Here is a 27224-nt window from a genome sequence, read left to right as displayed (position 1 = left end):
TGAAGAAATGAGAAAGGATCTAAAAAGCGTGGATTGGGACAGGTTGTTCTCTGACAAGGATGTGATCGGTAAGTGGGAAGCCTTCAAAGGAGTAATTTTGAGAGTGCAGAGCTTGTGTGTTCCTGTCAGGATTAAAGTCAAAATGAATAGGAATAAGGAACCTTGGTTCTCAAGGGATATTGCAACTCTGATAAAGAAGAAGAGAGAGTTGTATGACGTGTAGGAAACAGGGATTAAATAAGGTGCTTGAGGATTACAAAAAGTGCAAGAAAATACTTAAGAAGGAAATCAGGAGGGCTAAAAGAAGACATGAGGTTGCCTTGGCAGTCAAAGTGAAGGATAATCCAAAGAGCTTTTATAGGTATATGAAGAGTAAAAGGATTGTCAGGGAGAAAATTGGTCCTCTTGAAGATCAGATTGGCCGGGTATGTGCGGAACCAAAAGAAATGGGGGAGATCTTAAATGGTTTTTTTGCGTCTGTATTTACTAAGGAAACTGGCATGTAGTCTATGGAATTAAGGGAAACAAGTAGTGAGATCATGGAAACTGTACAGATTGAAAAGGAGGAGGTGCTTGCTATCTTGAGGAAAATTAAAGTGGATAAGTCCCCAGGACCTGACAGGGTGTTCCCTCGGACCTTGAAGGAGACTAGTGTTGAAATTGCAGGGGCCCTGGCTGAAATATTTAAAATGTCGGAATCTACGGGTGAGGTGCCGGAGGAGAGTGGCTCATGTTGTTCCGTTGTTTAAGAAAGGATCAAAAAGTAATCCGGGAAATTATAGGCCGGTAGGTTTGACGTCGGTGGTGGGTAAGTTATTGGAGGGAGTACTAAGAGACAGAATCTACAAGCATTTGGATAGACAGGGACTTATTAGGGAGAGTCACCATGGCTTTGTGCGTGGTAGGTCATGTTTGACCAACCTATTGGAGTTTTTCGAGGAGTTTATCAGGAAAGTGGATGAAGGGAAGGCAGTGGATGTTGTCTACATGGACGTCAGTAAGGCCTTTGACGAAGTCCCACATGGGAGGTTAGTTAGTTAGGAAAATTCAGTCGCGAGGTATACATGGAGAGGTGGTAAATTGGATTAGACATTGGCTCAATGGAAGAAGCCAAAGAGTGGTAGTAGAGAATTGCTTCTCAGAGTGGAGGCCTGTGACTAGTGGTGTGCCATGGGGATCAGTGCTGGGTCCATTGTTATTTGTCATCTATATCAATGATCTGGATGATAATTTGCTGATGATACAAATATTGGAGGTGTAGTAGACAGTGAGGAAGGTTTTCAGAGCCTGCAGAGGGACTTGGACCAGCTGGAAAAATGGGCAGAAAATGGCATATGGAGTTTAATACATACAAGTGGGAGGTATTGCACTTTGGAAGGACAAACCAAGGTAGAATATACAAGGTAAATGGTAAGGCACTGAGGAGTGCAGTAGAACAGAGGGATCTGGGAATACAGATACAAAATTCCATAAAAGTGGCGTCACAGGTAGATTGGGTCGTAAAGAGAGCTTTTGGTATATTGGCCTTTATTAATCAAAGTATTGAGTATAAGAGCTGGAATGCTATGATGAGGTTGTATAAGGCATTGGTGAGGCCGAATCTGGAGTATTGTGTTCAGTTTTGGTCACCAAATTACAGGAAGGATATTAATAAGGTTGAAAGTGTGCAGAGAAGGTTTACAAGGATGTTACCAGGACTTGAGAAACTCAATTACAGAGAAAGGTTGAATGGGTTAGGACTTTATCAAATCTCCCCTCATTCTTCTACGCTCCAGGGAATAGAGGTATGTAAAATTATGATAGGTATAGATAGAGTGAATGCAAGCAGGCTTTTTCCACTGAGGCAAGGGGAGAAAAGAACCAGAGGACATGGGTTAAGGGTGAGGGGAGCAAAGTTTAGTCATAGTCATAGTCATACTTTATTGATCCTGGGGGAAATTGTTTTTTTTACAGTTGCACCATAAATAATTAAATAGTAATAAAACCATAAATAGTTAAATAGTAATATGTAAATTATGCCAGTAAATTATGAAATAAGTCCAGGACCAGCCTATTGGCTCAGGGTGCCTGACCCTCCAAGGGAGGAGTTGTAAAGTTTGATGGCCATAGGCAGGAATGACTTCCTATGATGCTCTGTGCTGCATCTCGGTGGAATGAGTCCCTGGCTGAATGTACTCCTGTGCCCAACCAGTACATTATGTAGTGGATGGGAGACATTGTCCAAGATGACATGCAACTTAGACAGCATCCTCCTTTCAGACACCACCGTGAGAGAGTCCAGTTCCATCCAGTTTAAAGGGAACATTAGTGGGGCCTTCTTCACACAGAGAGTGGTGGGAGTATGGAATGAGCTGCCAGACGAGGTGGTAAATGCGGGTTCTTTTTTAACATTTAAGAATAAATTGGACAGATACATGGATGGGAGGTGTATGGAGGGATATAGTCCATGTGCAGGTCAGTGGGACTAGGCAGAAAATGGTTTGGCACAGCCAAGAAGGGCGAAAAGGCCTTTTTCTGTGCTGTAGATTTTCTGTGGTTTCTATGGAAGATTTCCCTTCACAGCTCCTTCAATTGTCACACCTCGGCTGACCTCGACTTTAACTTGGGCTCTGACTTCACTTGTCAGCTACGGAAGTGTCCTTCGTCCATTCTGATTTGGAATATATCTGCCTTGCACTTCCCTCATTTTCACAGAAACTCCAGTCATTGCTGTTCTGCTGTCCTTTGTACTAGTGTCCCTTCCAGTCAATTTTGGCCAGTTCTCCTTAAGGGAGGAAGAAGGCAAAAGAAAAGGATACTGTAGTCCAGTTTGACTAACCTCAGTGGTTGGGAACGTGTTGGAGTCTATTATTAAGGATGAGGTTTCAAGGTATTTGGAGACTAATGGTAAAATAGGTCAAAGTCAGCATGGTTTCTGTGAAGGGAAATCTTCCCTGATAATTTTGTTCAAGTTCCTCGAGGAAGTAACAAGCAATGTGGATAAAGGAGAGGCAGTGGATGTCATTTGCTTGGATTTTCAGAAGGCATTTGATAAGCAACCACAAATGAGGCTGTTTAACATGATAAAATCCTATGGTGTTACAGGAAAGATTCAGCGATGGATAGCAGAATGGCTGGGAGGCAGGGGGCAGCGAGTGGGGAAAAAGGGGACTTTTCTGGTTGGCTGCCAGTGATGAGTGGTGTTCCTGGGGGTGGGGGGCAGGGCGGTCTGATACTTTTTACATTGTTTGTCAGTGATTTCGAAAATGGATTGATGGCTTTGTGACAAAGTATGCAGATGACACGAAGATCGTTGGAGGGTTAGGTAGTGCTGAAGAAGCAACGTGCAGCAGGACTTTGACAAATTGGAAGAATGCGTAAAAAAAGTGGCAGATGGAATACAGTGTTTGGAAATGTATGATAATGCATGTTGGTAAAAGGAACAATAATGCAGACTATTATCTAAACAGGGAAAAGGTTCAAACATCACTTCCTGAGCCACTCATTCATCTGTACCATCATCCTATTCCTGCTGCGGCTGGCACGTCTATGAACTTGCAAATGAACATTTAAAACAGAGATGAAACAGTTTTGAGTTTTTGCTTCCACAGCTTTGAAGAAGATTGTTTGGAATCTTTGAATATTTTTGAGGCAGAGGTAGATGGATCCTGGATAAACAGAAAGGTGAACTGTTATCGTGGGAGATGGGAATATCTACCGTCAGGTTAGCTGTGATCTTGTGCAATGACAGAGCAGGGTCAAGGTTTAAATGGCTTTTATTTCCATTGTTGTATATATATTTGATGTGTTGAACCGACTGTACTTTTGTACCTTTGTACATATCTGGTACAATGTCACATGGTAAGATTGCATTCTACATCAAGATAGGAATATCATGGTTTCATATTCTCTCCTTTAGATGAGCTGTCAGAAGGTTCCATATTGACCAACGTTGAATCACTGGGTTTCACGGTCGAGCTCACCTGTGATGTCACTGGAGATTCAAATGTGTATCAGTGGCAAAAGAATGGAGGGGAAATCTCCCAGCATCACCAACTAACAGATGAAAACAGTACACTTGTTATCCCAAGCGCTTCATTTGAAGACTGTGGAGTGTACACCTGTATCACAATCAATCCTGTCAGCTCCATCCAGACAAACTACACCTTAATGTTGCGAGGTGAGCTTCATTCATGAATGACATTTTGCAGTTAGCATTTAGACCATATGGGTGGCCTATTGAATACAGCCGATGCAAATCAGTGCGGCAGCAGAGAGAGGCAAAAGCTGAATTAATTGGGTTCAGGGAATCGCAGAATAGTTATCGCAGAGAAGAAAGTCATTCAGCCATTTAAGAATAGATTGGTTCGATCACCCAGCAAACAACTGAATCCTATTGCTCTGTCCTCTCCCCACAGCTCTGTAAATTCTTTCTTTCAGTTACTTATCCAGACCTCATATGAAATTACAGTTGAATATCCCTTCACTATTCCTGACAATGAATTCTAGACCCTGTCCACTACTGTGCATAAAAAAAATCACCAAAATATTATTTGTTCTTCTCCCGAAGGGCCTGTATTGTGCTGTAGGTTTTCACTTGGACTTTCTTCCTCTTTATGCCTTTTTTATCAGGAAGGCAAAGATCCTATCTTTGTCAAACTACTTTTGTAACCCTTTCTACAAATCTCTTGTTGGTGTAACCCTTTTAGAATTGGCTCCTTTGTATGCTCTTCTCATTCTTCCGACTCTTGAGATGGGATAAATAGGCAGATAATGCACTTCACCGATCAATTAGAACAAACTGCCCACATGTGCATTTGTGTAGCAGCCCCAACATCAGCTAGAAAGTAGCACCAGAGTGTGTGGTGACACTTGCAGTCTGCCCTGCCCTCAGCACATCCTCAGGTTGTGTTGGTTATTAGCACAAACAATACATTTCATTGTATGTTTTGACGTACATTTGATAAATAAATGAATCTGAATAATCCATTCTTGACTGGTGTAACGATGCATTGTGATTAATGATTCTCAGAGTAGAGTCAGTCGGTGTCAGTCTGGGTCACAGATCGGTGAGATTAGACCGGGGTTGGAACATTCCCTTCTCAGCAGGAAATTATGAAACATTATGGCTGTTGCATTGTTTGTCATTCACTGCCCAATAGATGTTTAATGATTTGAATTTAATCTTAATTTCAGGATTTTCCCTCAAGGACATTATAATGATTGCTGTATTGACAGCAGGACAGGTGATTTCTGCACCATCTCTTCATTCAGCCATATTGCCGGACCAGTGGAGGTGGCAAACTCTCGGAGGTATCTGTCATTGATTAATTTGCTCTTGCATGAACTTTCAGACACCACCCGGTAAACCTGAATGAACTTTAACATAAACAAGGGAAAATATGGGAAATCAATTCACCACTGACAACTTCCCCCCCACTTCCCCTCTGTCCCTCTGACCTGTGGGATGCAATTGCCCATTTTTCCCAGTTTTGAGGTGCTTTGCAGTGACACGGAATACCTGAAACAGTCTTGGAGTCACCTCTGACCAAACTACAGAAGATATTTGGGAGAAGTGGCCATGAGAGGAGCTGTCTTCATTCAGTTGTGTTTGCTGCATTGTGTTGTCTCATCTCACTGTAACACCAAGTCTGTTTAGAGGTGGGACTGAGGGAAAGATGACCTTTCATCCTGATGGTGGCTGTGCCTTTGGAAACAGGGACCTCTTTCACATATACGGCAGAATTGTGAAAGGAGTTCTACTCCCCATCTAGTGTCAGAGGGTTTGAGCAGTTGTCTCTCAGACCTGCTGGTGAGTGTACAGTACATGTGGCTCTTTCTTTCAGATTCTGTGGCTATTTCACTTGGGTGTTTGTAAAAGTTTATTTTGAAAGAACCTCTCTTTCCAATGCAGTTTTCCACATGGGACACCACTGTCTCCCAGAACCAAAGAAGATGCAACACCTGCTTTATTCCCTCTTCCCTTACCCCATTCCTGGCACACATATAACCCCTCCAGGTAAAGCAGTGAGTAACTTGTACTCCCAATTCTGTGTCCTCACAGTTTCCTTCACATTGGAGAAACCATTGCAGGTTGTATGACCACTTTGCAGAACACCGAGGGTAACAGTGAGCTTCCAGTTGCCCATCACTTTAGTTTTCTCTCTGATTTCCCATCTTTAATCTCTTCTCCAGTTCCAGCAAAGCCCATTGAGGAGCAGCATCTCTTATTCCACATTGAGTCCCAAGAGCTGCAATAATGAATTCATCAATTTCAGATAACCAGCCATTCCAGTTTATGTTAGAACTGACCACTTCTGATACAAGATCAGAGTGTCTAACCATAACTGTTTTCCACTCTCCGCAATGCAGAAATGGAAATCTAGAATTCTTTTTAATTCCAGATTTCCAGCAACTACAGTGTATCGTTCACCGTTGTTTGTCTTTCTCTCTTGTATTTCTTAAGATTTCTCTCACTCCTCTCTGTGACTAGAAACATCAAATCTCTGCACAAATGCTGTTTGTGCTGCTGAGTACCTCCAGCATTTTCTATGATACACCCAGTGACCATTTTATCAGCTGCCTCCTGTACCTAGTAAAGTGGCCACTGAGTGTGTGTTCATTGTCTTCTGCTGCTGTAGCCCATCCACTTCAAGGTTCGATATGTTGTCTGTCAAAGATGTTCTGCTGCACACCACTGTTGTAACACGTGGTTATTTGAATTGCTGTCACCTTCCTGTCAGTTTGATACAGTCTGGCCATTCTCTGACAAAACATTTTCATCCTCAGAACTGTCACTCACTGGATGTTTTATTTTGCTTTTTGGACCATCCTCTGTAAACTCTAGAGACTGTTGTGCATGATAATCTCAGTAGATCAGCAGTTTCTGAGATCCTCAAACCACCACATCTGGAACCAACAATCACTCCTCAGTCAAAGTCACCTAGATCACATTTCTGCCCCATTCTGGTGTTTGGTCTGAACAACAATTGAACCTCATGACAATGTTTGAATGCTTTTATGCATTGAGTTGCTACCACATGATTGGCTGATCAGATATTCACATTAATGAGCAGGTATACAGGTGTACCTAATAAAGTGGCCACTGAGTGTATCACAGATTCTCAAGACGTGGGGGTTTCCAGTCACTATATCGTTTTGGACACATTCAAGGCATTGTGTTCAGCTCCAGTCACCAGGCAACCAGTTGGATTTAAATGACCAGACAGTGATGTTGCCATGGCTGAGCTGCAGGATTTTGCTTTTATTTATATGCAGAGAGGTGACGATGGGAGATTTCAAAGTAGGAGGATCAATATCTGAGGAGAAGGAACCATTAACAATGTCAGTTAACATTTGCCCTGGAAGAGAAGTTGGCAGTGAAGAGGATCAATTGAACTAGATGGGCAGGATTAGAATAGGGATGATACAAAGAACATTTATTATCAAAGTATGCAGAGTGGCATGCAAAAGTTTGGGCACCCCTGGTCAAAATTTCTGTTACTGTGAATAGCTAAGCGAGTAAAAGATGACCTGATTTCCAAAAGGCATAAAGTTAAAGATGACACATTTCTTTAATATTTTAAGGAAGATTACTTTTTTATTTCCATCTTTTACAGTTTCAAAATAACAAAAAAGGACAGGGGCCCGAAGCAAATGTTTGGGCACCCTGCATGGTCAGTACTTACTAACAACCACTTTGGCAAGTATCACAGTTTGCAAACGCTTTCTGTAACCCATTAAGAGTCTTCCAATTCTTGTTTGGGGGATTTTCGCCTATTCTTCCTTGCAAAAGGCTTCGAGTTCTGTGAGATTCTTGGGCCATCTTGCATGCACTGCTCCTTTGAGGTCTATCCACAGATCTTGGATGATGTTTAGGTCAGGGGACTGTGAGAGCCATGGCAAAACCTTCAGCTTGCACCGCTTGAAGTAGTCCACTGTGGATTTTGAGGTGTGTTCAGGATCATTATCCTGTTGTAGAAGCCATTCTCTTTTCATCTTCAGCTTTTTTACGATGGTGTGATATTTCCTTCCAGAATTTGCTGGTATTTAATTGAATTCATTCTTCCCTCTACCAGTGAAATGTTCCCCGTGCCACTGGCTGCAACACAAGCCCAAAGCATGATCGATCTACCCCCATGCTTAACAGTTGGAGAGGTGTTCTTTTCATGAAATTCTGCACCCTTTTTTCTCCAATCATACCTTTGCTCTTTGCGGCCAAAAAGTTCTATTTTAACTTCATCAGTCCACAGGACTTGTTTCCAAAATGCATCAAGCTTGTTTAGATGTTCCTTTGCAAACTTCTGACGCTGTTTGTGGTGAGGACACAGGAAAGGTTTTTTCCTGATGACTCTTCCATGAGGGTCATATTTGTGCAGGTGTCACTGCACAGTAGAGCAGTGCACTACCACTCCAAAGTCTGCTAAATCTTCCTGAAGGTCTTGCAGTCAAACGGGGTTTTTGATTTGCCTTTCTAGCAATCATACGAGCAGTTCTCTCAGGAAGTTTTCTTGGTCTTCCAGATCTCAGCTTGACCTCCACCGTTCCTGTTAACTTCCATTTCTTAATTACATTACGAACTGAGGAAACGGCTACCTGAAAACGCTTTGCTATCTTCTTATAGCCTTCTCCTGCTTTGTGGGCCTCATTTATTTTAACTTTCAGAGTGCCAGGCAGCTGCTTAGAGGAGCCCGTGGCTGCTGATTTTTGGGACAAGGTTTGAGGAGTCAGTGTATTTATAAAGCTTTGAAATTTGCATCACCAGGCCTTTCGTAATGTTGACTGTGAACAAGCCATAGCCTTAACAAGCTAATTAAGGTCATAGTCATACTCATACTTTATCGATTCCGAGGGAAATTGATTTTCGTTACAGTTGCCCCAACCAACTTTGGGTCTGAGACCTTGGTAAAAGTTATCTGAGAGTTCAAATCTCTTGAAGTGTCCAAACTTTTGCATGGTGCTCCTTTCCCTTTTTTCACTCTAAAATTGTACAAGACAAAAATAATACACTAATCTTGCTTAAAATGTTGAACAGAATGTTTCATCTTTAACTTTATGACTTTTGGAGATCAGTTCATCTTCTACTCACTTAATTATCCACACTAACAGAAATTTTGACCGGGGTGCCCAAACGTTTGCATGCCACTGTATACTGTATGCAACATTGAGATCCGTCTCCTTACAGGCAGCCACAAAACAAAGAAACACAACAGAACCCATTAAAAAGAAGACTGTCAAACACCCGATGTGTAGAAAAAAAAGCAAACAATAAAATTAAACAGAGAACATTCAGAACTGAAGTTGATGAAAGTGAGTCCACAGACACGAAGCCTGACACAGACACATGGTGGCTTTGTAGATAAACTGAAATTAGAACTGAGATGGGATAGAATCCAGTGAGAGGGAGATGCAATTTCAACACCAGGGCAACAGGAACATTTGGCAACATTGATCCAGTGGGCAAAAGGATGGGAGGGAACCACAGAGACAGGTGGACAGTCTCTGTCACACCCATCGATGGGCATCTAACATGTTGTTGGAGCAAAATTACAGAGACAAGAACAAATCAGGGATTATTCTTGCACTTCAGGTTAATCTTTGAACAAACCATTTCGTGATGGGGAGGAAGACTGATGATGCTGAATCAGATGCAGCTGGATCTGATGGTTTAAAACCGTTCTCACCAAGAATATTTATTGTTATATCTTTTACATTTGGGGGAGATGAGATGGAGGGTTTGCCACTGGTAACAACTGGGGTGAGAGAGTAACAGTTAAAGTGGGTCAATGGTGGGACTGTGATTGCTCCCTGGGGAGCTAGCATTGATTGATGTCCAGAATGGCCTCCAGTGTCATAATCAGTCTGCATAGATTGTTAACGGCTTTCATATGCTTTTTTTTATTTCTCCACAGGACATCTGGGATACAGATTTTATCTTATAAGTCTGTCGATCTGTAATACTTTGTCATTTACCGCCATGTACATTATGTTAATTTATTGGTTTGTTGTTGAAGGTACGTGACCAATACTCTTATGATTCACAATTGTTTAATTAAAAAATGTTTACGGTAGTTTCCTTGTACACAAATGTTAAGGAGAACAAAATAATTATGATGCAGCTAAGTAATATTTTAATAATAATAATTATTATTCTTATAATTAATGATTAATTGTTGCCTGGATTGGGGAGCATGCATTATGAGAATAGGTTGAGTGATCTGGGTCTTTTCTCCTTGGAGCGACGGAGGATGAGAGGTGACATGACAGAGGTGTATAAGATGATGAGAGGCATTGATCGTGTGGATAGTCAGAGGCTTTTTCCCAGGGCTAAAATGGTTGCCACAAGAGGACACAGTTTAAAGGTGCTGGGGAGCAGGTGCAGAGGAGATGTCAGAGGTAAGTTTTTTTACTCAGAGAGTGGTGAGTGCATGGAATGGGCTGCCGGAAACAGTGGTGGAGGCGAATACGATAGTGTCTTTTAAGAGAGTTTTGGATAGATACATGAAGCTTAGAAAAATAGAGGACTATGGGTAAGCCTAGTAATTTCTAAGGTAGGGACATATTCGGCACAACTTTGTGGGCTGAACGGCCTGTATTGTACTGTAGGTTTGCTATGTTTCTGTGTTTCTAATAACATTCTCTTCAGAACTCATGGTACTGAGGTGAAGACAGATCAACCCCAATCCCGAGAGGCTGCTGATGTGCTGGATTTGATTGAGGTTTAATTACGTTCATACAATATCACAGTGTCAGCACACAGAGACCAGTAGTTTATTGTCTCTGGGTTCGTTTCCTGGAATCTCTACCCAGTTACCATCATGAGAGATTCCAGTGGGATGCTCAATATCACCCTCTCAGGACAAGCTGAGGGAAGTATCTACAGGACCCACATCCCCCAAACCAGTGTGAGGGAAGTGTTGCATTTTCAGAAGTCTGGTCTTGGGCATTTAAACAAGTGATGGGGACTTCAGACGGTGTTACTGAGGCTACATTTACTCACTGAGAGGAGACCACGGCAGGTAGTCAGGAGCATCTCCAAGTTCCAGTCTAATGACACTGCACTTTCCCGACAGGACAATGTTGCACAGGGAATGACATCACCAGTGTTGTGGATGTGGAAACCCCATTAGGGTGTGAGGATGACCACTGTACACAGCACACTGTTGAATTTCTGTGGAGGGCATTTCCACTCTGGAAAAAGTAAAACACTGAATCAAAACGGTGCTTTGTAAGGGAATTTCTGTGGTAACGTTTCTCAGTCCCAACGTGTGGAAATAGCTTCCATCTACCATTAATATCTTGAAAACTCGAATTACACCTGAGTAACCTGCAGGGAATGCAGTCCTAGTCTGTGTAATCTCTCATAATTTAACACTCCAGTACAGCTCTGCCTTTGGATGAGACATGAAACCAAGCAACCATTTGTGTTCCCTGGGAGAATGTAACGGATCACCTGGTGCTATTTCCTAAAGATAAACAAAGTTCTCACCAGTATCCAAGAAGATAATTCTCCCAACCAGCATCACGAAAGCAGATTTAGCTTGGTTGTCAGAGGCAGAGGTGGCAGTGGCTGACAAATAGTGTACTGCAGTGATTGGTGCTCAGTCCTCTGTTGTTTGTCATTCACGTTAACAAGTTGGACAAAAATGTAGATGACATGATCAGTAAATCCGTGGACAACAGCACAATTGGTGCGATAGTGGACAATGAGGAAAGTTGTCTAAGTATAGAACAAGACCAAGATCATTTGTGTTAGTGGGCATAGGAATGGCAGATTGTAATTAGCTTAGGACAAGTGCATAGTTCCCTGGAAGTGGTAACACAGACAGATAGGATTGTAAAGAAGGTGAATGGTGTGCTTGCCTTCATCGGTAGGGCATTGAGTACAAGGCTGGGATGTCACGCTACAACTGTACAATCTTTAGTCAGGCCACACTTGGAGTATTCTGTTCCAATCTTGCAGACATGTATAAATATTACATAAATAAATGGAATCATAAATGAATATTACATAATCAGAATTAGGTTCTTTGGCTAGGAGAGCCATTTTGCTAAAATGGAAGGTCTCTAATCCACCTACTATTTCTTATTAGCTTACCTCCATTATGTCCTGTCTAAGTTTAGAGAAAATAAGAAGTCAGACATTTGATACATCCTTTAAATTTGAAGAAACCTGGCGACCTTTTATTCAATATTTTCATATGGTTTGATTTATTGCTCTTCCAGTTACTTTCTCGAAACTGTGGATTTAATCCGAGAGTTTCTCTTTTTTCTTGCTCTTACTCTCAGTATGGGCTCCCAGTCCCTTTTTTTTTCTTTTCTTTTCTTTTTTTTGTTTTTGTTTATAGAGAATAGTGGGGTTTTTTTAATCTATATAAAATTACAGAAGTTTCTTTATTTCTTTTTCTTTTTATGAAATGATAGGAGGAGAATTGATTATTTTATTTTTTATTCTATACTATTAGATTAATACTATGTAAGATCTTGACAATGTTTATTTTACCTTTTATATGTATTGTTATTGATATAGATATTTGAGAAAATTCTCCTCTTGTTTGTATATATGTACTTTTTCTTAAATTAATAAAAAGATTGATAAAGAAAGGAAGAATTAGGTTTATTAGCACCAGCATGTGTCATGAAAATTGTTAACTTAGCGGCAGTTCAATGCAATACATAATATAGAAGAAAGTAATAATAATAAATAACTAAATCAATTACAGTATAAGTAGATTGAATAGATTAAAATCGTGTAAAAACAGAAATATTATATGTTAAGAAAGTGAAGTTGTGTTCAACGGCTCAGTGTCCATTTAGGAATCGGATGGCAGAGGGGAAGAAGCTGTTCCTGAATCACTGAGTGTGTGCCTTCAGGCTTCTGTACCTCCTACCTGATGGTAACAATGAGTAAAGGGCATGCCCTGGGTGCTGGGGGAATTAATAATGGACGCTGCCTTTCTGAGCCACTGCTCCTTGAAGATGTCCTGGGTACTTTGTAGGCTGGTACCCAGGATGGAGTCGACTGAACCTGCAACCCTCTGCAGCTTCTTTCAGTCCTGTGCAGTAGCCTATCCCCACCCCTCATACCAGACAGTGATGCAGCCTGTCAGAATGTGATTAGACTAGAAAGAGTGCAAAAAAGATTCACCAAGATGGTGGGCAGAGTTAAAGTAGATTTTCACTGTGGCTCCCATTCACAGAATTTGAATTGTTCAATCTATGTACATCAGTGAATAGATATGCAGAGTCAAAGCAGCTGTCAGAAACACTCCTGTTTCCTTCCTCTGTTCACCATCTGATGTTCCAACACAAACATCTGGAGTGATGGAGCTGGTGACAGTGACTGACATGTCTGAGTGTTCGATGAATGCCATGTACAGCTTTTTCCTCTCTGATGGACTGTTGACCCCATCATGAAATGAGGGAAATTAGGTTGCAATCACATTAAATGCAGCCAGTGAGGAATTTCCACCAGTGAACAACTGGCATCGAGCTCCAGTTATGAGCAGCAGATTCTAAGGAAACTGGTCAGAATTGGAATGAAAATTTCAGCAACTTTCTGTGAAATTTATGGGCTTCTCCATAATCAACTGTTGTGGATGTTTTGACAAAGAAACTATGGACCATAATGAGCTCTAAGGTCTGACCATTGGAACCAGAGGGAGCAGCCAGTGCAGAAATTGGCAGCAGGTGATATGTAAAGACTGGGCTGGAGACCCACGAGGAAAATAAAGTCGGCACCGTGAATTATTCATTCATACCTGACATTGCAGTTCAGTGACTTGTTAATCTATACAGGGTCTGCTGGTGCAGGTCTGGGTCACAGGTTGGCACACTGGGTGGGAATTGGCATGTTCCCTTCACTGGGACATCAGTGTAAGAGTTTGGTTGTAGCAACCACTGGAAGTTTTCATTGACATTTCTCTGGAGTTTTGTTGCATGTTTGCTTATTTGATTTATTTTTAATTGCAGGCATTTCACCGCTGGACTTTGTAGTGGTTGCTGTGATGATCATAGGACTGCGGCTTTCTTCAATATATATCTATTTACTTCCACGTGTGACCGGGATTTGTGAAATACTGGAAGGTATCTGTCATTGTTTAATACACACTTGGATATAAATTTGAAATTAAGTGAAATGTGACATATTTTCAAAAAGAAAAAGATATCAAATTGAATCTCGTCTGAATTACCAACACCCTGTCCCAGCTCTTCCAGTCCTGTACATTTGGGTGAAGTTGTCCTGTTCATTCCAGTTATGAGCTGATGTTTCACAGTGACACAGAATGCCTGGAGATATTTGGGAATTGTCTCTGAACTGACTCCGGAGGGTCTTTAATAGAAGGGACCCTGAGAGGGGCTGACTCAATCCATTTGTGTTTCACATTGTGTTCAACTTCAATGTAACACAAAATCAGTTTGGAGCTGAGGACCGAGGGAAAGTTTCCCCCATGATCCTGATAGTGACAAGGTTGGGAAGGGGTAGGACTCGTCTCCCTTGTGTCTGTCTTGGATACCTACAACAACATTTTCATTCAACAGCAGCTTTCAGCTCTGTGGCTTTTACCCCCAAGTTCATTTCCAGCTTATAAAACATCAAAATATTGTTATTCCTTCCTCATGTCCTCATTCAGGAACTTCCTGGCCAAGTCCACTTCAGAAATAAACTTTCAACACAGATTATAGTTCAAGAGTAGTAGCAAAACCTCCAGCTCCTGGCATTAATATAATGAAAAGTACTGTGAAGCTTCAGAGGCAAATTGCAAAATAATATGTCAGCAAGTTGCAGGGAACAATAATGATGCAGGTGACCCTGGACTGAACATAGAGTTCGGTTTGAAAGGAGGAGCACAAGTGCAGAGTTTCAGACAGGGAAACTCAGAGTTTGGTCTTTGCGCTAAATCAAAGCAAACACACCAGTAGTGGAGTGATGAAGATCAGGAGTTCACAGGAGAAGAGTTAGAGAAGTGAAGAAATTTCAAATGCATCTGTTGTAGAACTGGGTCAGGGAATGTGAAGTATAAAGAGTTAGCAGGTTCTGAGAGCACAGATGAGATTTTAATCATTAGGCATAATATAACAGGACACCTAAAACAAATATCCCTGAATCAGTCAACATCAACATGGTTTTGTGAGAGGGATATCATGTTTGATCTATTTATTGGCCTCTTTTTACAGTGATAACGTGCTGTGGGTAAAGGTGGATCTGGTGTGTTTAGATTTCCAGTGAGCATTTACTATGGTGTCATATCAAAGGTTATTGTGGAGAATGTAAAAGAGGAAGAAGACAGTAGGCATAAATGGATCTTTTCTGTCTGTCTGGATGTAAAAGTGGATGCCTCTGTGTTTGGTTCTGGGAACAGAGATTTTCATAATTTTTTGTAATGTTCTTGCTATGGGAGGTGAAGATACCAATGATATGGTGGTTAAATTTGACACCAGCGCAAATGCAGATTTATACTTCTGCGTAGTAGCCAAAGCTGTAGCCTACGCCGTTGTGAGTATTTATACTTGTGCGTTGGTGTGTCTGCATCGCTCTGCAATTCACCGCCAAAACGCTAGTTGGCAGTCGGGTTTCTGTGCCACTGCGTTGAGTTTCTTCATGTTGAAACTCAACACGAAGAAACTCAAACTTCAAACAACGGCAACTGAAACTGAAGGAGGGTGAATTTTCTGTGCTTTTCCGGCCAGTGAGAGACGTGGACGAGGGAATGTATTTCAATATTTTCGGATGACGGCAGGTAGATTTGACGATTTGGTTCATTGTCTCGCATTATTTTGCATCAGTGTACGCACAGTATACTCAGAGACTGGCAATCACCATTCGAGTTTTAGCTTCAGGTGGGAGTCAACAGGCTGTAGCAGCTAGCAACAAACTGGCGTCAAGCACAGGGTCCTCCGTAATTTCAGAGGTCTGTGAAGCCTTATGGAAAGCATTGCAGCCAGAGTTCCTTCCCTGCCCTTCAGTCGCCCAATGGGAAGCTATTGCAGGGTAGGAGGAAATGCGATGCTACCAAGCAAACCAATCACAGTTGTTCCGGTCTGCGTCACCGCGACGCGTAGTTACATTTTTGGGGAGGTGCGCGTCAGTCTACAGCATAGGGTACGGTGCAGGGTACAGTGTATTGTATGTGGCTACGCCATACCTACGGCGTCGATTTGACACACAAGTATAAATTGGCCTTTAAGTGGAAAGTAAATTGTGATAAGGACATATGGAGGGTCCAAAGTGATGAGAACAGGCAAATCATCTGACAAATTGAGTGCAAGGTGGCAGGATGTGGAATTGTTCACATTGTCAGGGAAAACGAAGGAGTGTATTATTGAAATGGGGAGAGGCTGCAGATGCAGAGGGAGCTGGGTTCACTGGGTATCATTAGTAACTGGCTCAATTTCAGCTTCAGCAAGTAATCAGAAAAGGTAACAGAATGTCACATGTATTGTAGAGTGAACTGACTATACAAGAGATAAAATTATCTTCCGTTAAATAGGACACACATTCATGTTTATTATCATCTGACTGTACATCATACAACCAAACAAATGAAACAAATATTCCTCCAGACCACGGTGCACCCACAAAACACATATCACTCACAACACAGAAAACAAAATATTACCACAAATACATTAATAAAACATAATTCAGAGTGCATGTAGTGTGCAGCACAGGTAGACAATAAACAGCTTGCTGAGGATGAGCAGTTTCAAGTTGCTGGGTGTCAACATCTCTGAGGACGTGTCCTGGCCCAATAGCTTGATCCAATTACAAAGACGGCACGACAGCAGCTATATTTCCTGAGGAATTTGAGGAGAACTGATATGTTACCAAAGACACTCACAACTTTCTACAGATGCACTGTGAAGAGCTTTCTAACTGGTTGCTTCACCGTCTGGTGTGAAGGGTCACTGTACAGGATCGGAATAAGCTGCAGAAAGTTGTGAACTCAGTCTGCTCCATCGTGGGCACCAGCCTCCCCAGCACCCAGGAAATTTTTTAAAGGATGCCACAGAAAGACGGCATCGTCCATTAAGGCCCCCCATCACCCAGGATATACCCTCTTCTTATTGTTAAGATCGAGGAGGAGGTAGAAGATCTGAAGACACTGTCGAGGGTCCCATCGACAAACCAAACTTGAAGCAGCGATGGGATCCTCGAGAGCTGTGGCAGGGTTTGAATGCTATCAGCTCTCATAAAGTTAAATCAAGCGACATGGGAGACAGCAGAGCTTCACTTCCAGATGAGCTCAGTGTTTTCTCTGCTCATGTTGACCATCAGAACATGGAGGAACATTCACAATCTCCCACATCCCCTGATGATCCGATGATCTGAAGTGCGGGTTGTCTTCAGGAGGGTGAATCCTAGGAGAGCATCTGGACCGGACTGGGTAACTGGCCACGTACTAAGATGCTGATCAACTGGCTGGTGTGTTCTCTGAGATCTTTAACGTCTTGCTTCAGCAGTGTGTGGTACCACCTGCATCAAGCAGGCTTCATTTATATTGATGCTCAAGAAGACCGTGGTAATCTGCTTCAATGTCTATCACCCAGTTGCACTGAGGTACATCGACAGTGATGGCGTGTTTTGAGAGGTTGGTGATGAAACATATCAGCTCCTGCCTGAGAGGTGACTTGGATCCACTCCAATTTGCCTTCCGGAGCAACAGGTCTACAGCAGATGCCATCTCATTGACGCTTCACTTAATCCTGGAACATCTGGACAGCAAAGATGCAGACATCAGGATGTTCATTATTATCTGCAGCTCAGCATTCAATACCATCGTCCCCTCAAATCTAATCATCTACAGGACCTTGGCCTCAATACCTCCCTGTTCAATAGGATCCTGAATTTCCTCACTTGTAAACCTCAGTCAGTTCTGATTGGCAACAACATCTCCTCCACGATCTCCATCAACACAGGTGTACCACAGGGCTGTGAGCTTAGACCCTGCTCTACCTGCTTTACACTGATGACTGTGTGGCTAAGCACAGTTCCAATGCCACATTCAGGTTTGCTGACAACACCACTGTCACAGGCCAAATCAAAGTGTTGCTGAATCAGCATACAGGAGGGAGACTGAAAATCTGGCTGAGCGGTGTCATGACAACAACCTCTCACTCAATGTCAGAAAGACCAAGGAATTGATGACAGACTTCAGGAGAGGGAATCCAGAGGTCCATGAGCCAGTCCTCACCAGAGGATCAGAGGCGGAGAGGGTCAGCAGTTTTAAATTCCTGGGTGCTACTATTTCAGAGGATCTGTCCTGGGTCCAGCATGTAAATGCAATTCTGGAGAAAGCCTGGCAGCGCCTGTACCATTTCCTTAGCAGTTGGCAGAGATTCAGCATGACATCTAGAAGTTTGACAAACTTCTATTTCTAACTTCGACACTTCTACAGATGTGTCGTGCAGAGTATATTGATTGGCTGCATCATAGCTTGGTATGGAAATACTAATGACTTTGAATGGAAAACCCAACACAAAGTAACGGATTCATCCCAGTACATCACGGGTAAATCCCTCTGAACCATTGAGCACATCTACATGAAACACTGTCGTAGGAAAGCAGCATCCATCATCAGGGATTCCTACCAACCAGGTCATGCTCCCTTCTCACTGTGGCCATCAGGTAGAAGGTACAAGAGCCTCAGGACTCGCACCACCAGGTTCAAGAACAGTTACTACCCCTCAACCATCAGGCTCTTGAACAACAGAGGATAACTACACTCAACTTCACTTGTCCCATCTTGAAATATTCCCACAACCAATGATCTCACTTCAATAACTCTGTCTCATTATCTCATGTACTTGTTATTTATTTGCATTTGCACAGTTGTTGTCTTCTGCACTGTGGTTGATCTTTCATTGATCCTGTTATAGTTACTATTCTGGAGAATTGCAGGGCAAGCACACAAGACAATGAATCTCAGGGTTGTATATGGTGATATTTATGTACTTTGATAATAAAATTGACTTTGAACTTTGAACAATTGTCACTCTGTCAAGACCCACAGGATTTTCACGTAGAACAGTACCGCACAGGAACTGACTCTGAGGCAGAGTGTCTGTGCTGAACATGATATCAAATCAAACTAATCCCTTCTGCCTGAACATTATCCATATCCCTCCATTGCCTGCAGATTCTTCTGCCTGTCTGAATGTCTTTTAAATGTCTCCCCCACCCCTGGCAGCCCAGACACTTGGCACTCTGTAAAATAATTTGCCCTGCAAATCTCCTCTAAACTTTTACCCATTGACCTTCAAGCTACAGCCTCTAGTTTTTGACATGTCCACCCTGGAAAAAAGACTGACTGTCTACCCTATCTACTCTTCTCATAATTTTATAAACTTCTGTCGGGTATCCCCCCTCAGACTTTGACACTCCAGATAAAATAATCCAAGTTTGCCCAAACTCTCTTTGTAGTTCATACCCTCTAATCCAGGCAGCATCCTGGTAAAACTTTACTGCACCCTCTCCAAAGTTTCCACATCCTTCCTACAACTGGGCAAACAAAACAGCACACAATATCTGTACAATGTCTGCAACTCCGCCAATATTTTTTATCATCAGTAAAGTTACCATCTAAATTTCCATCCAAGTCATTTCCGCATTACCAAGAGCAGAGGCCCCAGCACAGATACCTACAAAACACCACTCGTCACAGACCTACACCCAGAACAACAACCATGTTGAAGAGTGTGGTATCACTCTTCCTGTGGTTGACACTGGTCCCCGATGCCAACTCAAACTGGTTGCAGATGCTCATCAACCTGTAATCTGACCAAAGGTGCAGGGCCAGACCGCAGACTGGTGGGGTGTAGAGGGATTCTCCAACCCAGCTAACACAGGTCTTAACAGACATCTTTAACATCTCTCTGAAACAGTTCACTGTCCCTGTAGGTTTCCAGGCCGCCACCATCATTTTGGTGTACGAGAGAGACAATAATTGGCTGAATTGATTACGGATCAGTGGCATTGACCTCAATAATCATGAAGTGCTTTGGGCAGCTGGTAACGGATCGTATGAAATCCCACCTTCCAGCTACATTGGACCCTTCCCAGATCACCTACCACTCAAACCACTCATGTCAGAGCACCAATGAGTTAACCATAAAACACACACCTTCTGCTTTTGCCTTCCCTGAGTCAGCAGTTCGGTCCATTCTGTGAATCGTGAATCCCTCTGGTCTGTCTGCTGCATCCGGCGTGTCCGGAGAAAGCCACGTTTCGATAAAGCATACAATTGAGTAGAGTCTCAGCTGCCTCTGATGCAGCAGTCTTGCCCTCAGATCCGCGATTTTGTTCTCCAGCGACGGCACATTTACCGACAGGATGCTAGGTTGAGGAGGCCTCGTCCCCCTGTGTCTCAGCCTGGCTTGGATCCCCTCTCCTGCCTCACTTTCGGACATGGCAATGAGCCTTAAAGGCCCCACACCTGACCGGTCCGAGACCTTTTAAGTGTTGTTAATGTTCCTGCCTCAAACACAATATACAGGTACGACACCGTCTGTCTTATTACTGTGCAAGGTGTGACAGTCAATAGATTAGATTAGGTCAGATTATGAGGACACTTAGTCCTCGTTTATTGTCATTTAGAAATGAATGCATTAAAAGATGATACAATGTTCTTCCAGAAAGATATCACAGAAACACAGGACAAACCAAGACTAAAACTGACAAAATCACATAATTATAACATAGTTACAACAGTGCAAAGCAATACTGTAATTTGATAAAGAGCAGACCATGGGCACGGTAAAAGAAAAGTCTCAAATCCCGATAGCCCCATCATCTCACGCAGACGGAAGCGCCGCAAACTTGCTGATGCATTGAAAGCACCCAACCGCAGCTGACTCTGTGAGCCTCCGACACCGAGCACCATCTCTGCTGAGCACTTCGACTCCGCCCCGGTCGCCGAGCAACACGCAAATCCGAGGACTTGGGGCCTTTACCTCCAGAGATTCTGGATCACACAGTAGCAGCGAAACAGGCATTTCAGAAGTTTCACCAGAGATTCCTCCGTGCTCTCACGTCTGTCTCCATCAAATCAGGATTGTGCACGGCACCCTACTTGACAGATAACAGATATCATTCACCGGAGTGGCCGCTGCAAGCTGTGTCGCGCCGCCATCTTTACTGTAGTTCGTGTTTAACCAATATTTTAGAGTTTCTGAAGTTACCAGGAAAGCTCATGAAGGCAAGGCAGTGGATGTTGTCTACATGGACTTTAGCAAGACATTTGACATGGTCCCACATGGCAGGTTGTTCAGAAAGTTTCAGTCACTTGGCTTTCAGGATGCGATAGTAAATTAGATTATGAGAACACTCAGTCCACTGTTTATTGTCATTTAAAAGTGCATGCATGCATTAATAAATGATACAATGTTTCTCCGGAGTGATATCACAGAAAACAGGACAAACCAAAGACTAACACCGACAGAACCACATAATTATAACATATAGTTACAGCAGTGCAAAGCAATACCATAATTTGAAGAAGAACAAACCTTGGGCACGTAAATAAAGTCTCAAAAGTCCCTGAGTCGATTGACTCCCAAGTCCCCGATAGCAGGTGGCAAAAGGGAGAAACTCGCTGCCATAAACCTCCAGGCACCGTCAACATGCTGATGCATTGGAAGCAGCTGACCACAGCCGACACTGAGTCCATCCGTCCGAAAACTTTGAGTTTCCGACCAGCCCCTCCGATACAGCCTCCCGAGCGCCATCATCTGCAGAGCGCCTTTGACCCAGCCCTGGCCGCTGAAACACACAAAGCCGAGGATTTCGGGGCCTGCTCCGGAAATTCTGGTTACCACACAGTAGCAGCAGCAGTGAAGCGGGCATTTCAGAAGTTTGATTAGACGTTGGCTTTGTGGGAGAAGCCAGACAGTGGTTTCCTCTCTGACTGGAGGCCTGTGACTAATGGAGTGGCACACGTTCAACACTGTGTCCATTGTTTGTCATCAATATCACTGATCAGGATGATTATGTGGTTAATTGTATCAGCAAATATGCAGATGACACCAGGGTTACGGGTGCATGGTAGGACACTAAGGAGTATGGTAGAACAAAGGGATCTGGGAATACAGGTCCATAAATTCCATAGAACCATAGAACATTACAGCACAGAAACAGGCCTTTTGGCCCTTCTTAGCTGTGCTGAACTATTTTTCTGCCTAGTCCCACTGACCTGCACCTGGACCATATCCCTCCATACACCTCTCATCCATGTACCTATCCAAGTTTTTCTTGAGTGTTAATAGTGAGCCCACATTTACCACTTTATCTGACTGCTCATTCCAATCTCCCACCACTCTCTGTGTGAAGAAGCCCCCACTAATGTTCCCTTTAAACTTTTCCCCCTTCACCCTTAACCCATGTCCTCTGGTTTTTTCCTCCCCCAGCCTCAGTGGAAAAAGCCTGCTTGCATTCACTCTATCTACACCCATCATAATTTTATATACCTCTAACAAATATCCCCTCATTCTTCAACGCTCCGGGGAATAAAGTCCTAATGTATTCAACCTTTCTCTGTAACTGAGTTTCTCAAGTCCCAGCAACATCCTTGTAAACTTTCTCTGCACTCTTTCAACCTAATTAATATCCTTTCTGTAATTTGGTGACCAAAACTGAACACAATACTCCAAATTCGGCCTCACTAATGCCTTTTACAACCTCAACATAACATTCCAACTTTTATACTCAATACTTTGACTTATAAAGGCCAATGTACCAAAAGCTCTCTTTATGACCCTACCTACCTGTGACGCCGCTTTTAGGGAATTTTGTATCTGTATTCCCTTATCCCTCTGTTCTACTGCACTCCTTAGTGCCTTACCATTTACCCTGTATGTTCTACCTTGGTTTGTCCTTCCAAAGTGCAATATCTCACACTTGTCTGTATTAAACTCCATCTGCCATTTTTCAGCCCATTTTTCCAGCTGGTCCAAATCCCTCGGCAAGCTTTGAAAACCTTCCTCACTGTCCACTACACCTCCAATCTTTGTATCATCAGCAAATTTGCTGATCCAATTTATCACATTATCATCCATATCATTGATATAGATGACAAATAACAATGGACCCAGTACTGATCCCTGTGGCAGATTACTAGTTATGGGCCTCCACTCAGAGAAGCAATCCTCCACTACCACTCTCTGGCTTCTTCCATTAAGCCAATGTCTAATCCAATTTACTACCTCTCCGTGTATACCAAGCGACTGAATCTTCCTAACTAACCTCCCATGCAGAACCTTCTCAAAGGCCTTACCAAAGTCCATGTAGACAATATCCACTGCCTTCCCTTCATCCACTTTCCTGGTAACCTCCTCAAAAAACTCTAATAGATTTGTTAAACATGACCTACCATGCACAAAGCCATGCTGACTCTTCCTAATAGTCCCTGTCTATTCAAATACTTGCAGACCCTATCTCTTAGTACTCCTTCCAATAATTTACCTACTACCGATGTCAAATTTACTGACCTCTAATTTCCTGGATTAATTTTAGAGCCTTTTTTAAACAACGGAACAACATGAGCTATCTTCCAATCCTCCGGCACCTCACCCATAGATACTGACATTTTAAATACATCTGCCAGGGCCCCTGCAATTTCAACACTAGTCTCCTTCAAGGTCTGAGGAATGAACTTTTAACATTATTTATTTTCACCCCCACTCCACTATCTGCTCTGGCACTCTGATTCCCATCCCCCTGCAAATCTAGTTTAAAGACTCCCCAACAGCACTTACAAACCTCCCTGCAAAGATATTGGTCCCCTTGTAGTTGAGGTGTAACCCGTCTCTCTTGTACAGGTCCCACCTGCCCCAGAAGAGGTCCCAATGATCTTGAAATCTGAAACCCTGCCCCCTACACCAGTTCCTCAGCCACGTGTTCATCCACCAGAGCATCCTATTCTTACCCTCACTGGCACGTAGCATAGCTAGCAATCCTGAGATTACCACCCTTGTGGTCCTGCTTTTTAACTTCTTACCAAGCTCTCTATACTCACTCTCTAGGACCTCCTCACTCTTCCTTGCTATGTCATTGGTACCAATGTGCACCACGACATCTGGCTGATCACCCTCCCACTTCAGAATGCTGTGCACGCGATCAGAGACATCCTTGACCCTGGGACCCGGGAGACAACAAACCATCCGGAAGTCTCTGTCACCACCACAGAACCTCCTATCTGTACCTCTAACTATCGAGTCCCCTCTCACTACCGCTCTCGTCTTCTTCCACCCTCCCTTCTGCACTGCAGAGCCAGGCTCAGTGCCAGAGATCCGGCTACTGCAGCTTATCCCAGGTCAGTCATGCCCCCCAACAGTATCCAAATCTGTATACTTGTTGTTGAGGTGAATGGCCACAGGGGAACCCTGCTCTGCCTGCCCTTTCCCCTTCCTCGCCTGATGGTAACCCAATTTCCTGTGCTCTGCTCCTTTGTCATAACTACCTCCCTGTAGCTACTATCTATAATCTCCTCATTCTCCCGAGTGATCCGGAAGTCACCCAGCTCCTGCTCCAGTTCCCTAACGCCGTTTGTTAGGAGTTGCAGCTGGATGCACTTCTTGCAGGTGTCGTTGTCAGGGAAACCAGAGGTCTCCCTGACTTCCCACATCCTGCAAGAAGAGCATTCCAACATCCTGCCTGGCACTCTCTCTAAACTTACTAGTTAAAAAAGAAATCTAATGAGAATAAGAAAACAACAACTTACTGGAACCTACTCTCGCCTCTGCCTGTTTACGCTGAAGCCTGTTGAGCCAAAGCCATCCCACTCTGACTCAGTCCTCTCCAACGGTGGCCGCTTTGCTAGACGAAACTTCTTTTATAGTGCTTTAGCTGACCGGCTGTCTGCAGCTCCTCCACTCCCAACTGGTTGGCTGTTTAACAAACTGAAAAAGCCTATGAATCCTCTCCTTCTCAGCTCTGACAACGGCCGCTTCGCTAGACGGAACTTCTTTTATAGTGCGCCAGCCTACTGGCTGTCTTCAGCTCCTCTGCTCCCGATTGGCTGGCCATTTAAAAAACTGAAAAAGCCAGCAAATCCTCTCCTTCTCAGCTCTGACAATTGAAAGAGGTGTCAAAATTAGATGGGGTCACAAAGAAAGCTTTTGGCACATTGGCATTCATAAATCAATGTATTGAGTACAGGAGATGCTTAGGTTGAAGTTGTCTAAAACTTTGGTAAGGTCTAATTTGGAGTACTGTGTGCAGTTTTGGTCACCTACCTACAGGAAAGATGTAAATAATTTTTAAAGAGTACTTTTCATTACATTAATGCCAGGAGCTGGAGGTTTTGCTACTATTTTTGAACTATAATCTGTGCTGAAAATTTATTTCCACAGGGATCGGTGCTGGGTCTGTTGTTGTTTGTCACCTATGTCAACAACCTGGTTGATGATGTGATTCACTGGATCAGTAAATTTGCGGCTGACACCGAGCGGGAGGGTGTCGTGGACAGTGAGGAAGGCTATCATTGCTTGCAGGGGGATCTGGACCAGCTGGAAAAATGGGCTGAAAAATGGCGGATGGAATCTAATGCAGACAAGTACTGGGTGATGCACTTTGGGAGGACCAACCAGGGGAGGTCTTACACAGAGAGTGATAGGGCACTGAGGAGTGTGGTAAAACAAAGGGATCTGGGAATACAGGTCCAAAATTCATTGAAAGAAGTCTCACAGTAAGAGAGGGTCATAAAGAAACCTTTTGGCACATTGGTCATTCTAAATCAATATACTGAGTACAGGAGTGGGATGTTAGGTTGAAGTTGTATACGAAATTGGTGAGGCCCAATTTGGAGTACTGTGTGCAGTTTTGGTCACCAACCAACAGGAAAGATGTAAATAAGGTTGAAAGAGTGCAGAGAAAATTTGCAAGGATGTTGGAGGACCTGAGTTATAAGGAAAGATTGAATAAGTTAGGACTTTATTCCTTGGAATGTCTCAGTCTGGGGGGAGATTTGACAGAGGTATACAAAATTATGAAGGGTATAGATAAGGTAAATACAAACAGGTTTTTTCCACCGTGGCTGGGTGGATCAACAAATAGAGGTCATGGGTCAAGTTTCAAAGTGCATTTATTATCAAAAAATGTATCAATTATACAACGTTGAGATTTGTTTGCTTACAGGCAGTCACAAAGCAAGGTACTTGAAAGAACCCAGTTGAAGAAAATGAGACCAACTCCCCAGTGCCCAGAGAGAAAGAGAAAAAGAAACACCAAAAAAAATCATATAAACAAGAGAAGTGAGCAACAACAACAGCATTCCGAACCAAATTGAGTCTTTAGATCCAAATCCCTGGAACAGCCCAGAGTAGACCCAAAGCCTCAGTATTCATTTCATCATTTTAATAGGGTAAATAGCTGCAAAGTTCACAGACACGAAGGACAGCAACTGGGAACAGTCTCACAGCCCTAGCATCACAGAGAGAGAAACCCCCAGACTATCTGAGCCAGTGTTTCAATTCAAAGTTCAAAGTACATTTTACTATCAAAGTACGTATACATTATACAACCTGGAGATTTGTTTCCTAACAGGCAGCCATGAAACAAAGAAACACAAACACTAACCCCATATATCTGAAAAATTTCTGTCTAACACCCGATGTACAGAGAATAAAAAAACACATGTCCATAAGAAAGTAAAAGAACAAATTAACCCACAAAAAAGGACTTTTGAACCTCCAAACCTCAGTGGTTGAAATTGCATTGATTTTGCAGCGCACCAGCAGGGCACATCCCGTGAATTCGCTTTGCCTTCACTCGCTTCTTCATTGCTTGCGGTGGTAGTTTACCACAATTTATTTAAAGTAAAGTGTTATTAATAATGGTTTTATTGAATTCCTTTGCTTTCAAACTAGCAGTAAGCTGTCTCATGCTCCGGTAGCACCATCTTAAACTGGAAAGGTGAAAGGTGGAAAGTTTAAGATGAAAGTTTAAGAGGAAATTTTAAGAGGGTTGTGAGAGTCTGCAATGAAGTGCCAGCACAAGTGGTACATGCGAGCTCGATTTCAATATTCAATGGATTGGTACATGGATGGTCGGGGTATGAGGGCTTTGGTCCAGGTGCAGGTCGATGGGAGTAGGCAGCTTAAATGGTTTGACATAGACTAGATGGGCCAAAGGGCCTGTTTCTGTGCTGGACTTTTTTATGACTCTATAGATCCTGGCAACATCCTTACACAAGTCTCCTGTGCACACTTTCCAGCTGATGGCATCTCTCCCGTAGGAGGGTGACCAAAAC

The 27224-nt window shown here is 43.0% G+C and overlaps 1 protein-coding gene across 2 annotated transcripts in view; it reads left to right on the top strand.

Annotated features, from left to right (window-relative positions):
- LOC140198138 (uncharacterized) overlaps nt 1–27224 on the top strand; it is a 174738-nt gene that overhangs the window by 51472 nt on the left and 96042 nt on the right. For both annotated transcript variants that reach the window (XM_072259098.1, XM_072259097.1), the window contains exons 5-8: nt 3899–4159; nt 5176–5292; nt 9891–9992; nt 13951–14064. In XM_072259098.1, coding sequence (XP_072115199.1) covers nt 3899–4159; nt 5176–5292; nt 9891–9992; nt 13951–14064 — 594 coding nt within the window. The remainder of the gene's footprint in view (nt 1–3898; nt 4160–5175; nt 5293–9890; nt 9993–13950; nt 14065–27224) is intronic.

Source organism: Mobula birostris, chromosome 5, assembly GCF_030028105.1.
Source record: "Mobula birostris isolate sMobBir1 chromosome 5, sMobBir1.hap1, whole genome shotgun sequence".
Classification (NCBI taxonomy): Eukaryota; Metazoa; Chordata; class Chondrichthyes; order Myliobatiformes; family Myliobatidae; genus Mobula; species Mobula birostris.
Note: the sequence above shows the minus strand (reverse complement) of the source record. Positions and strands in the feature narration are given on the sequence as shown.